This window comes from Augochlora pura, chromosome 4, assembly GCF_028453695.1.
Source record: "Augochlora pura isolate Apur16 chromosome 4, APUR_v2.2.1, whole genome shotgun sequence".
NCBI classification, from domain to species: Eukaryota; Metazoa; Arthropoda; class Insecta; order Hymenoptera; family Halictidae; genus Augochlora; species Augochlora pura.
Window position 1 is genome coordinate 26,664,798 of NC_135775.1, and position 13,873 is coordinate 26,678,670.

Consider the following 13,873-nt stretch of genomic DNA (forward strand, 5'->3'; position numbering starts at 1 on the left):
CACAGTGTAGGCTACGCGACCTTTACAGTCAGTGCACCCGATGCACGGGGCAGCGCGACAGTGCTCGTGCAGCATGCACAGAACGTAGCAACGGAAAGGTACAGTAGTGCAACGAGTTGACAACAGTGAACAGTGCATAATGCAACGCAGATCAGTGTTAGTTCATGCAGGATTCGATTGATTGAAAGTTGAACTGACCGAATACGGTTCAGTAAAGCCATTTTCCAATGTTGCCATTTTGCTATTGCCATTGCCATTCCCATTGCCACTGCCATTGCCATTGCCCCATTGCCGTTGCCATTTGCCAGATTCGACAAGTTGAATCAACGAGTGCGTTTCCTTGTGGTAGGAGCGCTTTTCTCCGAAATCACGGTAACTATCTTTTATTCTATGCTTTTGTGAATAAATGAATAACGTTTCCGTCGAAAGAACCATACATGGTACCAACAATAATCCGGCGCGTCGTACGGGTGTCGTGCATACGTTCGACAATTTATACCGCTTCTTGTAACAAAATTGTTATGTGCGACTCGTCGTTATCTAGAACGTGTAGCGATGCATTATAAAATATAACGATGACAAAGAACGTCCAAGAATCGAATGAAACGAAGGGTAACATTACGTCGTCAATTGACACGGTGAAAATAAACTTGTATGAAAAAACTGGCAAAAGCAAAAGGTGATAATGATTGCCGCATGTAGAAACAACCTTGAAATGAAAATATGTAGACTGGTTTGAACGAGTGAATAGAGTACGCGAGAGACAATGCGCATAATGTGAAAAGAGGAAACAGGGATGGAGGTGGTTGCGTCGATGCGTTGTTGCAAATGGAATGCTATGAGAAATCGCGAATCAAGGCTATTTCGCTTTCAGGATGATCGGTTTGCATTGTTGGTGCAGCATCCTTTTTGGACATGCGACAACTAGACCACGATGAGAGACGGGACCATTACAACGCGTGCCGATGTTTATACTCAAGAAATCTCTGACACGTCAGACAGGTAACTTTTAACTTTAACTTTTCCATTTAACCGGACGGATTCGCACGTATGTACACGCAAACGTAAAAAGTACACGTATCAGGTATTTCTACATTTTTCGTTTTTTCTCTTCGACATTCCATAGTTAGCTGCTACTCATCGAGATTCGTACATAAATACGCTGAGAGATTTCGGAAAATGTTTGTTCCTCGTTTCACGTCCATAGTTCGCACCGTTATTACGTACCGCTTTCAAAACCGGTTTCGCGTAGACTCGGTTATGCGTTTTAAAGGATGGAACACGAGAGCTGCGTAGTCTCTTGCCGAAACCTACGCAACCACGCGCGCGTACAATGTGCGCGTATAGTTTGTAAAAATGATTATTATCGTATAGTAACCGTACTATAGCGCGTAAGTATATGCCAACATTACAAACGAACACAGAATTAACCCGTAGATGTCTACACTCGCGTTTATCTGAAAAGGTTAAGGCCGTAAGCAATTAATCGCGATGTCTTTACATGAACACTTTCATTGCGATTGCATTTCATGAGATTCGTAGAACATGATGTGCCAGCTTTCGTTGGGCAAGTGGCAAAGTAATCGATCATAATTATTAACGCGTTCGCGTAAAATTGATCGATTTTTTTTTTCGTTTGCCTACTGCCTCTGTCGCGTGTCGTGTGTCGCGCATGCACTGCACACAGATACGTACCTATCCGGTCTCCCTTTTCTCTGCCTAAACCCCATCGTTATCGATATACGTATACATACGAACGATTCTCGTTCGTCGTTTGGCATTGGCTCGGGTACGAGGGAGTAGTGTGCGGCGGCCCAGGGGGTAGGGGCAAGCCGAGGCATGGTTTCGCGTTTCGCGTGTCCTGCGCCGCGTTCCTGTCGCTCGTTGCGTGAAAGATGCTGTGTGATTTCAATCCGATCAATCGTTATCCAATATAAGCAAGTTTTCTCAAGAGTGTTGGTCCAACGATCGAACGTTCGATCGTGGAGTAATGCGTTTTAAGATACCATTCACGCAACGTGGATCCTACGAGTAAGTTGCGCAGACTGATTCGGTTTTCGAGGTTAAGAATATTTTTCCTGAATCTCCTTTAACGAATCCCGTTTCGAACCGTTGTTTTGTCACTTGCTTTTTATACGTGTGTCGATATTGTAACGCAAGCGTATTTTATCCTAGATTTATATCGATATCCGTCGAGCCCAACGTTTCCTCTGTTTACATAAAACATTATGCTTGAAACGTCCAATATTGACATTTGTAACGGAATAATATATCCGGCGACGTCGCTGATACTCGGACGATGTCAAAAAATATTTATGTATTTAGAAACCGATATATAAGTCGAAACGAAAACAATCGTTTGAAGTTTTATAGCATTTTGATATACGCATGCGATCGTATTTACGTGTATAGTTGGACGGAAGGGACGACTACTGTGACCGTGATAAAACGCGTACGAAAAAAACCGGTTTGTTTGTGTGTTGTGTCATCTCGTGTCGCATCTCGTCGTATCGTGAGTCGTGATGCTAGAAACTTTTTCGTAGTAATTCTTTGATTATAGTTGAAAGTAAAGACTGCTTTCCGAAAACTACAGGCGACTCTGCGACTACGACGCGAGACACTTTCCCAAGTTTCACTTGAAACTTGAAATTTTGAACACGGTGGCCGGGGCGATCGGCGAGCTGACTAGCGTCGACGTCTTACGGTCGAACAGTAGATTGTTTATCCGTTCGTGAGCAGCTTCGGGTCATTCCTTTTCACTGAATTACTCGATCTGTTCGACTACAATGGTAAGATGCATGTTATCGGTACGATAGAACGTGACTCGCGGATAGCTACTCTCGCGATACGAAACCGGTTCGTATTGGGAGAGTAGCTCTATTCGACAATGGCTCTGCTACGTCGATAGTAGTAGAGTTTGGCTACTCGCAGATGGACCTTGAAATCGTTCAATACCGCGAATGCGTGACAATCGAAATTCGCCGTTATATCGTAAGCAGTGGCTTACCGAGATCAAGTCGTATACGCTTGTATAAATTGAATTTGCTTGGGCGATCCTAGATTCTAATCCCTAGACTAACGATAAGTAATATCGCATTTGATTCTCTCGTTCTCGGCGTCGCGATGAAAGTTGTAAATACGTAGATGTAATTTCATCCGATGCAACACCTGCACGTTTGATCCGATTCTTGGTTTTTTCTTTTTCTTTTCTTTTTTTTACCAGATCTGATAATTCAGCTGTGGTTGCAGATTGTCGCGTTGTCGCAGTACCGCGCCACCGCGTTCAATTTCTCGACTCCCCGTGTGCTTCTATCGGTATCTATTTACTGCGCACGTATCGTAGTTGTCCTAGTAGTTGTACGCGTATCTTGTTGCAACTCGAATCCGTGATCGCGCGCGAGAGTAGTCTTGCATGGACTCTGCACGGGGTATTCTCCGCCGTTTCGACTCTTGTGTATCGTTTCATAGAATCGAATGGATCGCGACCGAAATAGACCGAACAATGAACGTATTTTAATCAGTGGCTCCTATCGTCACTTTATTATCGGTCTCAATTAGCTCAACCTATGTACGCTCGAATTCTACCCGCGCGTTTTGTGACAACGCGAAATCGCGTCGTGCGAACGAATTTCTGGTTTCTTTGGCTGTACGTATCCTGTTCTTGTTCTTCCCCCCTCCCCCCTTTTGTTTTTAAACGACGTTGATATCGATATCGAAAAGAACGTGCATGAATCTATGAGTAAAACTCTCCGATCTCTGTTTGCTTTTTCTTCTGTTCCCCTTACCCGTTATCGGTATCTCTGCAAACAACTAATTTTCCCTCGTCCTTTGAACACATTCCAATCCTGTAAGAGTAAAACCCAATAAACAGAAATTTTTCAATTTGTCGAAGAAACCAGGGCAAACTCCGTCGTTGAGTTTTCTCGGTCGGCGATCGATAATCGATCGATGCTTATTCCGAGTGTCGAACGAAACTCTGCTACATACCTAGTTCGCTGTCGGTGCCAGATCGCGAATAAACCGAAAATATGTGATCGGTGATGCGTGCGCTTGGAATAAAACAAGAGGACTATGAATGCGATCTGCGATTCGCAGAACCAAAGGGGGAGGATCTACGATTCGAAAGAGAGTTTCGGAGCTTCGATAACTGCACCGGTCTAATCGATCGAACGAAACGGTAGAGCTACGATTCCAAACAAATGGACAGGAAAATGTATTTTTATGCTACTCTGACATCGGAGGAAATGAGTAGAATGCAACCATGTACGAGGGCTAGGTGGTACGTCTTGTTCGTAACAATTTCTATCCGGAATGGGCTCGTTGTTGCTTTACAGACGTTGTATCGGGAATGTTGTTCGAACAAAGGGAAGAACATTGGTTCCAGCGGTCTTTCGGATTCGTGCCTTTTAACAATCCTTCTGTCTCATTGTCGTATCGTCGATTGTAATTTCAATAATTTATTTGATTAACGTCGTAATGTTGTTCGGTTAACGTTTCAAATAGTCGGAAACAGAAACGAACCAGATACATGTTTGTTAGGAAATCCCGATAAAGCTTCGCCGGTCGAAGCTGTCGCTTCCATACTCTCTAATCTTGTTGCTCGGATTTCACAACCACTCTTGTTCGTTGACCAATTTTTCAACAAATTTAAAGTTACTTTCTGTTTTCAGCGTAATCGTAACCAGCGATTCGACGCTGCTACAGGCTTCTATACCTCTGATGGACTATGATGCGGTGACTGAGGAAGGACACGCTTACGGTCATGCGCATACACGTGCACACGATTACGGTGACGGAAACGAAGGCGATGGCGACGACGGTGACGGCGACGATGACGGAGACGAAGCGCGCCACGGCAAATCCGCCAACTCGGTGACCACGCCTAAACCTAGCACGCATCCAGCGGCCAGTAAACCGTTGACTTTGAATTCCGATGCCACCGATATCAACGATTGTACCGAGACGATCGAAAACGACGTTTGCGACGCTGGCCCGATAACACGTGCCGTTGCTATTCCGATACCCGGATTCGAGTCGATAACGGACAGTCGCTTGCAACCGCAAACACAGCCGAGGATCTCTCGAGTCCAAAGAAATGGGATCGACTCGGACAAAATGAAATCGGTTGTTGGGCGCAACGACAACTCTCGCGTCGTCGATTGTATATATTTCGCACAGCAGTGTTGCGAATGCGTGATATTTTAATTTAGTTGACCTATCGCTTGATCTCTCGCTATTCGAGATGACCCATTACCGAGTCAACAGGTGTGATCAAAGTTCTCGGCTCTCTCCACTGGAAGCTACGCATAACGAAATACGCGATCGTAACGTAGAGTCGAATATTATCGAACAAACGCTTCCCAGAATCATTAATACGCAGCATTTTCGATCTGTAGTAAAATTAAAAAGCTGCATCAAAAGTTATCGCGTATCTCTCTATTGTTTCATGAAATATTATCGGAACACTTTTCATCTAACTTGGTCCAGGATCGTTTGATATTCATCCAGCGGATGACATCACGTCGCGGATTACGACGAGACTATCTGCTACGTAGCATACTATTTGATACCATCATTATTTATTACACAAGATTGCTAGATTTAGAATAAATTAATTATGCTCGTTGTTATTATTGTGAAAAAGCAATAAATCAAGTACAACCTAAACGAGGAAAGAGCTCGCTATGTACTAGATTATTTGTTTGGACGTTATACGAATCGATTTCCAAAATCTATAAAGGCCCATGAAAGGGATGGATGTGGTGAGTTTAGTGTAGAGGAAATTCTTGTTTTGCCGGTCGAGCAATAGGGCCTTAATAACTTAATCTGGATTACACGATGGTAACCTAGCTATCTTTGGGCGAGGGTTACCGTTTATGTAGCAGAACTCATGCAAATATTCTCTTTCCTCGGTCGAAGAGAGACGAGAAGCTGCGTTGATCCTCCGCATAGACTCGATTACGTTTCGCTAAACTAAAGAGACCGGATCCGGACAGGGCCGAGTCTAGGGGTTGACATGAAAATTCGAATATTGATAACAGCATTCTCACCTCCATAAAAAGATATATGTACATACGTACATTAACATGTACAGTTTACGTTGAATTCCATCCATCCGAAGATTGTAGTTTCTACGATCTTGTTTGGTACAAGTTCGGAAGAAAATAATGCAACTGCCAATAATGCGCGTTAATTTTGTAGCAACGTTTTTCCCGTTTAGGGCTACGTATTGCGCTCTGATACAATTGTATTTATACAAGTTATTGACACGATAACATTCTTCCAAATCAATACGTATGTTTACGTATATTTTAATATCGGAAGCAAGTTCCGAAAAGGCGGAGAGCTACAAACGAATCGAGGATATTTTTATAGAACAAAAATATGCTAAATTTTTCTAAATATACACTGAACGCATCATCGTTTCTCATATCGTAGTGTCATTATCAGGTTATGTCAGGTTGATCGCACATTGTTCAACTACAAACGAACGAGTCAACTTGTCGCATTTTTTGTTTTCTTTCTATATTATTAGGAAAATGTTTATGTTGTCAATATAGTAGAAGAAAGGGTTAGAAAAATTGTTTAAAGATCGTCGAGAGTTTTTTTTTTTTAATATAATATAATACGATACGATATGATACAATAATTGTGTGACAATATAATGCAACATAATCGAATAATCTAAAAGAGATGTATAAATGAATTGTATAACATGCAACAGTTTTGGAAAACTTTTGAATCACGTATTTTCTATTACTCATTATTAGATAACAAAATTCGTGGTAGAGAATGTCCAATAATATCCTAAAAGCGTATGTACATAGCAATAAAACACCTGCCTAATTAGATTCGTACTACCCCTATTTAAGAAATAAATAATTTACGATAGTTTTTATAAATAAAGATCTTTATACAAGACGAATCTCGGGAGATATTGAGACTGGTATATTTTGCTGTGTGCTAATGGATCTATCGTCAAGTTCAAATATTTCTATTTAATTTATTACTGTTTACTATCCAATGATGAAATCGATTTTATTGAATAATTTTGTAGAAATTAAAAGTAGGTAGCAAGAAGATAACTCTACAAGACCCTATGCATGTCGCACGTAAATTTGTATCTCCTAAGATGAAATATTAACAATTGTACACAGTCTGTAGAACTATTTACAAATGAAGCAACTACGTGTTTATGTGATATATGTTTAGAAAATGTAAAGAACAGAGTATGTTAATCTATGGACGATTCCTTGTCATTTGCCTTAAAACTATTCACGATAGAAGCTTCAATGTTTTCTGTTGATATTTTTCTACGAAAGTGTGCAATAAATAAAGTACTAATTACTAATTCGTAATTGTAATTACGACTTGTACACCTGTACGTTTGAAAAATCGATTTGACTTACTCCAAAGAACGTGTCTTTGAAAAAGAAAAAAGACGAGAGTTTACATTAGACTACAAATAACGGATCAAACATTTTCTTTTTTGCGAGATTGTACTCGACGATGCAGATACACTTTTCATAAATACGATCTACGATATATCCTGTATAAATAGCTCCGCAATCTTATTTGCAACAAAATAGAGTACATTCGAGTGGAGAAGTACACGCTTCTAAATTGGAAAATTAGTAAAAAAAAAAAGAAAATTGTATATAAATGATTAAGTAATTGATAATAATTTACATTGACTGCCCGTTGTTGTAGCATAGAGCGGTAGAAAAATTTTGCAAGAACGTGGTAACGTTTGAAAACTCGTGCTAAACGACGAATTCGATCCGACCTGTGGCCTGTTTTTCTTGGATCGTGTGACTGGCCTTGAAAAATACTTGGTACTAGTATTCTACTAAAAGTGTAGATTCGTATAGTTTGTTCACTAGTTCACAGAATTGGGTTACGATTCATATATAGGGAGCGGATGACCTTCGGAATTGAATACCCATTTATCCAGATCTATTAATTGCCTCGTGTCGTCGAATAGCAAGTACAGGTACTTTAGTGTTTCGGCGAACCAGAAGCTTTCAGTCATGTCTTGTTGCCGAATATCATGAATATTTCGTACGTTACCGATACTGGTGTAGCCCTTCTCTACTTTTGTAAAATTTTCAAAAGCCTGGAATAGCGGAGCAATGTTGAATATTTGATTACGATTATTTATAATTGTTTACGGTCATGTACCTGAAATATTTGCCATCCCCAGTCTTGGAATGTTTTGTTTCCAGTAAAGTACCACATATAAAATAGACTTTCAATGAATTCTGGCCTCAACAGATTATGAGCATCGTGTATTTTCACATACATGTCCATCGATTTTTTTTCATCTGCGTTCTATGGAAAATCATATACGATACATTTCTGGTTGGAATTACCTATTGGATAGAGGCGCATTACCTGAATATTGAAGTAAGTAATTTCAGGTGCAAGAAACGTTGGTTGAATCGCGTACGTTTGATAACAAGTTTTCATAAGTTCATTTGCAAGATCCATATGTTCGGATGGTAAACCGTGATGGACTCCCAGAGCTAAAGTACCTGGTAAATAACACGTGAGATGGTCCTACAAATGAAACAATTCACTCATCGATATCAGCGCATGATGGTAAACGATAAACGGTTAACAGTAAGTGCAAACAATTAAATATAAGCGATAATGATCTGTAAGCTGAAACAGAATGCTCACATTCGCCGACTTACCATTTTTGGTTTGATTTCTTTCGCTGCCCCAACTAGTTCCGCGATAAAAATATACTTTTTGCTCGCTGTTTGTTTCATCAAATGATTCTGAGTTCCAGAAATGCCTAACAAGTAATCATCTCGCAAACTGAAAATATTTTCATACAAGTTATTTGATTGAACTGGCGCAAAGCATGCTCGAAACTAACAAAAAGAATATATATGCTTTTATCGAAGCACACGCGCACAGATACTAACTAACTGATAGTTTTCCCAGTTTGAAGCCACTGTTTCAGTAGATACTCGTAATAACTATCGCCGCGTGCACCAAGCGTAATCGTTGCAAACTCTCTGAATTGACCAGTGTTAGCGTTAATAAATATGGGTACCAAACCATCGTATTTCTCTAACTGATGCACATGTTCGGACACTTTTGCTACCGCTTCCTACGGTATTAACAGTTACAAAGTCAAATTTACTGACGCAGATAATATAACAGACTAAACGCAACAGAATAAAAGAATAAACACAAGATACAGCGAAGAAGAATATATAGAACGTTAGTTTTCAAGTACCTCGTACTTCGGGTCTCCTGTATTGCGGCTAAGATCTCGAAATTCTAATTGAATAGAACTGACTTCGCTGGTGCTGCTGTCAGGACCCCATTTAGGACTATGCGCGGTATTGGTACCTAGATTTACATCGGAATATGGAACTCCGGAAGCAGTGGAGAATGCTGGCATCAGACGATCGCCTAGCTGTGTCTGTACAATAAATATTTAAAGTATACAGTTATGCAGCCGCATAGAAAATCACCTTTGCAAATGTGATGTAACGAAACGTAATTATAAGATTACATAACATTATCCTCGGAAAATCGTAGAAGAGACTTACAGCTTTAGTTAAGAAAACTTTATCACCCGATAAATGATATGCCGATAACAGACCTCCTAAAACCCTAATGGTAACTTCGAATAAATTAACGTCCCTATTTAGAGTAAATACTAAACTCTTATCAACCCATGCCTTAGCTTCTAAAAATTCTGTAAAAGAAATGGATTATGGAATAAAGGATCAAACATTAACGACGCACACTGTATATCGTTCGAGCTTACCGTTATTTAAACCCATTATGTACATAGTATCTAAGGAATCGACTATAGTCAGTCCTAAACCAAACCATTCGTGGTATTTTCTGGAAATAGGTTTGACAGTGTCATGACCCCACGCGTATTCCTTATATCCGTTCCATGAATACTTAAATGCAGCAACTACAGCCTTTTGCCTGCTGTTTTGTGGACCTAGAGTTAAGAGAGTTTGTTGTTATAATAGTAGATTTACAAAAGTAGGATAACGATTTCTTGTCACAAAATGCAGCATCACCATTGAATTTAAGCGCGTTTGGCTTAGGTTGTGGAGGTTCCCCAATTTGGTCATCATCCGCTTGGTTTATTTCTGGCTGGAAGTCAGGTTCTTCTATAACCTCTCCACCATCTTTATGTTCTTGGTTTGGATTATCTACTACGATATCTTCTATTGCCTATAAATATCATCACTGTTTAAATGTTTTTGTAACATGCAACAAAAACTGGTAATAAGTTAGCTTAACTACTAATATATCTTCCCTTTGGATAATAAATTATTGTACTCGTTGTACCTTTTCATATTTAAGAGTATCTTGTGCTACTTCTATGTTGTTGTAATCGCTTTCGTCCAAAATTCCATTCTTATTATCACCAGGCAGCAAATAAAATATAATTAATATAATTGTAATGACTATAAAGTAAAGGATATTCCTTTGAAACCTCGATAACTGATTCCATTGCTGCAAGAAAAAACAAGGGTAAATTAATAATGCGCAATATGAAGGTTATTATTTTTTTACTCCTTCAAACACGGTAAAGACAAATTAGTTGGAAAACTGTGGAGTATACTCTGCAGAGCAGCTTACCCTCCAAAGACTGCGAGATGTTCCGCGTGCAAAGGTTGCGCTTTCCTGAATATTTAAGCTAATATAATCCGTCTTGGCAATATCTTTCGGTGGAAACATATTTCGTTCGAGGTTAAGTTATTCTGGCGAATGTAATGGTAACGACGGCCAGAACACTCCAAGAAATGAGAATACGACCAAGCCACATTAACTGCAACAGTCTTCATTTATGTAATGCAAATAAAACATATTTATCCTCGAATAAGCTGCTGTCGGCAAGCCACGTTACAAATTTAGGCAGTGAATGTTTCCTACATGCGAACCATTCGCGCGACAGTGGAAAAATCTGATTCTACTGTTGACAGTTCTGTCAATACGCCACGGCATTACAACTGTGTTCAACCTGCATTACATCGTTATCGACATGTGTCTTTCCATGTACCACGCATCGCATAATATCTACTGCACACCAGTTTTCTCATAGGAATTCTAAAATGCAATTTCAATTTAACTAACATACATTATTAAATACGTATGCGCATGCGACACGATCGAGGTTTTCCATTGATCATGCGTTCCTTCATACGCTCTTTAGTTGCAACAGTCGCTCGAACTAAAAAAAATCAAGATTATCATAAAATGCATTAAATGCGGAACATACATACATCTGGTATGTATTACACGTTGCTCATGTTCTCTAGCTTCAAATTTGATTAGCATTCTTGTTGAACAACGATAACCAATCAGACATACGTAAACAGAATCTGCAAATTATAATAAGGAATATATACAAATTCACCTATTTGCATGGTTTTCTATTCTTTTCGAATAAAATTCAACAGGAAATAAAGCTTTTCACATAGATGGAGCACAGAATAGAACTCAAATCGCACGCTCAAACTATTGGCCAAGTTACCGACAGTCGACAACATCTGTAGTGGTAACAAACTAAAGTAAAATAGTGGGGACCTGCGCGCCATCTTAAAAAGTAAGAAAAACATGCAGGAGTGATACTGTGCTTCTAATTTCATATTCACTGTATTTGTTAGTTTATACACCAGAAATTCCTACAGGGAACAGACCGGAACACTTGTTCAGTTGACAACGATATCGCAATAAACACGTTTAAAAAATTAATGCAGCATGTCTTGCAACATTTGTCAAGCGAAATTCTCGTTTTTTACTAAGGAGGTAAGTGATCTTCCTTTGTATCGTACAATACATACCTTTGTAGGTTATGATGAATTGGTCTTCTTCGAATCAGGTTACAACAATTAAAACTTTTTGATTTTATTTCCGCATTCTTTCGTTTTATCGTTATGGCATTTAGGTTGCTTGTCCAGGTTGCGGTTTTTCGTACTGCGGTAAGTGTTTGAAGTACAAATGTTCCATTCCGGATGGAAGAATAGCAAAAGTTTGTGGTCGATGTTATAACAACTACGATTCCGCGAAGAAAAGGAATTCCATGGACCATATAGCCATGTCGCATGAGCAAAATGCATCTCTTGCTCCAGTAGACATTACTAAAAAGTAATCTCTGAATACCTAGTTTCCTAGCAGTTTTATCTACAGTGTTTGTGCAACACAATTTGTTTATTAGGCTAGATTCGTTGGAAAATCCAGCAAAACCACCTATTGTGATGTACAAACATACCAGTCATTGGGAAAAATTCAAGAGCGGTTTAGAACCTGTCGACCAAGTGATAGTAGATAGATTAAGAAAATTGAAAGAGAAAGACAGCAGTTCGGCTTTGAGCGTCGACGAAATAAGGAAAAGACTTGCGCTATTGAAAGACGAAGAGCCTGACGGTGCCAGCAATAGCAAAATAAATGTGAGTTATACAATAGAAAATGCGTATCGAATTGTTTTGTTAAACAATTTAATGTACAATAACTTTATTGTTCCTAGATACATTTAGTGGATTCTAGAACGGATCAACAGAAAACGGACGATTTGATAAAGGAGTATTTGGGCCAGTTGAAATTAACGCCAAGTAGCGAAATTCAATCCAGATTGAGATCTCTGGGGGGTTTGAGCAACGTACCCAAAAGTGTAAACGCATTTTGAAGGAACTATAATTCTTATCAGGCTTTGTATTATGTTACAAGTTTTTTGGCGTTTTAGCATTCAGACGAAATTGCCGACGGCGACGATGATGACGAGGAGATGCGGATAACGAAAAAATTGATTGCGAAAGCTTTAGCAGAAGCAGCTCTAGAGAAACAATACGAAGACGACATTGATGAATTAGAGGACATGGAAATCGATGTATGCAATACTGACTTGATTGGATCTTGGAAGAAAGTAAATAAATGGTAGATCATTCTGTTGAACTTACGATTGTAGGCATCCGGGCGTATTGACGGAGGAGGCCGAGAGTCGAAGGAAGACGAGGAGCAACCTACGTGCGTTATGTGCGATGCGAGTCAAAACTTGGAGAAATGTTTAGGTTGTTACGGCGATCTTTATTGTCCTGCATGCTACGAAAATAATCATGACGAATTTGAAATGAAGAAGCACAAAAAGGTTCGAAGCCTGTAGAAAACCGTCGAATCGATGCAAAAGTATTGGAACGATACTGTTTACGTCCCGAACGGAGGTACCAAAGCATACTGATAAGAGTAGTAAAGACAAAGAAGAATAGGTACAGAAGGAGGACTACGACAACTAGGATGACTACAACTGTAACGAGGAGAAGCCTACGCGCATTGCATGCGATTAGACAAAATTTAGGGAGAAATTTAGATACCAACGGCAATATTTGTCGTCCGTTGGGAAGGCCGCGAACTCGCTGTAATTGAAAAAGCATGATATTATTGTACTGTACAATTTTTGAAAGGAAATATTTCTCAAGGACTAGCAACAAAGTGCAATTTAAATGTTTGATTACCAAACGATAATGATCGCAAAAAGTTTACAAGTAGAGTCGATTATGACTTTTTGATTGCGATAATAAAGGTATTGTCGCTAATATAGAAGCATTTCACGTATTATATATCACATATGCATACGTAGATGCACGAATATGCGTGCGGGCGCACACATGCAGTACCACTCACAAGTTTCGAATAGCACGAATAAACCGACGAAGATCGATTCTATCCACTATATAATTGCAAGCCACGGCCAATGTATATATATACTTACTGAAAAATGGTTTTATAATGTTATCAATTGATACGATGTAATTAATAAAGTGATAGGCATGCTTTTGCTGTAACAACATAGATAATCTATTCTTTCAATCTATGATAGTTTCCGCTCATC

At 39.4% G+C, this 13,873-nt stretch overlaps 3 protein-coding genes across 9 annotated transcripts; 2 read left to right on the forward strand and 1 right to left on the reverse strand.

Moving 5' to 3' along the window:
* Positions 1-12: 12 nt before the first annotated feature.
* LOC144468864 (uncharacterized) lies at positions 13-7,351 on the forward strand. 6 transcript variants are annotated; one of them, XM_078178639.1, is made up of 3 exons: positions 13-98; positions 875-1,002; positions 4,671-7,351. In XM_078178639.1, the coding sequence occupies exons 2-3, from the start codon at positions 935-937 to the stop codon at positions 5,203-5,205; spliced, it is 603 nt and encodes a 200-aa protein (XP_078034765.1). In that variant the 5' UTR covers positions 13-98; positions 875-934; the 3' UTR covers positions 5,206-7,351. The 6 variants fall into 6 exon arrangements, with proteins under 6 accessions (XP_078034765.1, XP_078034764.1, XP_078034762.1 ...); XM_078178638.1 differs by having other exon boundaries at positions 26-372; XM_078178636.1 differs by lacking the exons at positions 13-98; positions 875-1,002 and adding exons at positions 1,351-2,031; positions 3,893-4,279.
* A 145-nt stretch (positions 7,352-7,496) lies between these two features.
* Positions 7,497-10,746, reverse strand: Alpha-man-ib (alpha-Mannosidase class I b). Its single transcript, XM_078178632.1, has 11 exons — positions 10,627-10,746; positions 10,333-10,500; positions 10,059-10,215; positions 9,791-9,976; positions 9,570-9,718; positions 9,251-9,439; positions 8,934-9,121; positions 8,697-8,823; positions 8,395-8,559; positions 8,182-8,331; positions 7,497-8,116 (listed from the first exon to the last, which is right to left on the reverse strand). The coding sequence occupies exons 1-11, from the start codon at positions 10,723-10,725 to the stop codon at positions 7,898-7,900; spliced, it is 1,797 nt and encodes a 598-aa protein (XP_078034758.1). The 5' UTR covers positions 10,726-10,746; the 3' UTR covers positions 7,497-7,897.
* Positions 10,747-11,581: 835 nt separating this feature from the next.
* LOC144468863 (abscission/NoCut checkpoint regulator) lies at positions 11,582-13,831 on the forward strand. Of its 2 annotated transcripts, none has more exons than XM_078178633.1 (6): positions 11,582-11,796; positions 11,936-12,135; positions 12,206-12,437; positions 12,515-12,658; positions 12,731-12,874; positions 12,953-13,831. In XM_078178633.1, exons 1-6 carry the CDS (start codon positions 11,749-11,751, stop codon positions 13,145-13,147), a joined length of 963 nt encoding a protein of 320 aa, XP_078034759.1. In that variant the 5' UTR covers positions 11,582-11,748; the 3' UTR covers positions 13,148-13,831. The 2 variants fall into 2 exon arrangements, with proteins under 2 accessions (XP_078034759.1, XP_078034760.1); XM_078178634.1 differs by having other exon boundaries at positions 11,592-11,796; positions 11,949-12,135.
* Positions 13,832-13,873: the final 42 nt, after the last annotated feature.

Excerpts from the sequence above, each read along its gene's own strand:
- Alpha-man-ib (XM_078178632.1), bottom strand. The coding sequence starts at position 10,725 with ATGTTTCCACCGAAAGATATTGCCAAGACGGATTATATTAGCTTAAAT. Across the intron at positions 9,122-9,250 it reads CAGGAGACCCGAAGTACGAG|GAAGCGGTAGCAAAAGTGTC; the intron begins GTACTTGAAAAC and ends TTAATACCGTAG. Across the intron at positions 8,824-8,933 it reads ACTGGGAAAACTATCAGTTA|TTTGCGAGATGATTACTTGT; the intron begins GTTAGTATCTGT and ends AAATATTTTCAG.
- LOC144468864 (XM_078178636.1), top strand. The coding sequence starts at position 4,200 with ATGGACAGGAAAATGTATTTTTATGCTACTCTGACATCGGAGGAAATG. Across the intron at positions 4,280-4,670 it reads CCATGTACGAGGGCTAGGTG|CGTAATCGTAACCAGCGATT; the intron begins GTACGTCTTGTT and ends TTCTGTTTTCAG.
- LOC144468863 (XM_078178633.1), top strand. The coding sequence starts at position 11,749 with ATGTCTTGCAACATTTGTCAAGCGAAATTCTCGTTTTTTACTAAGGAG. Across the intron at positions 12,438-12,514 it reads CCAGCAATAGCAAAATAAAT|ATACATTTAGTGGATTCTAG; the intron begins GTGAGTTATACA and ends TATTGTTCCTAG. Across the intron at positions 12,875-12,952 it reads TAGAGGACATGGAAATCGAT|GCATCCGGGCGTATTGACGG; the intron begins GTATGCAATACT and ends TTACGATTGTAG.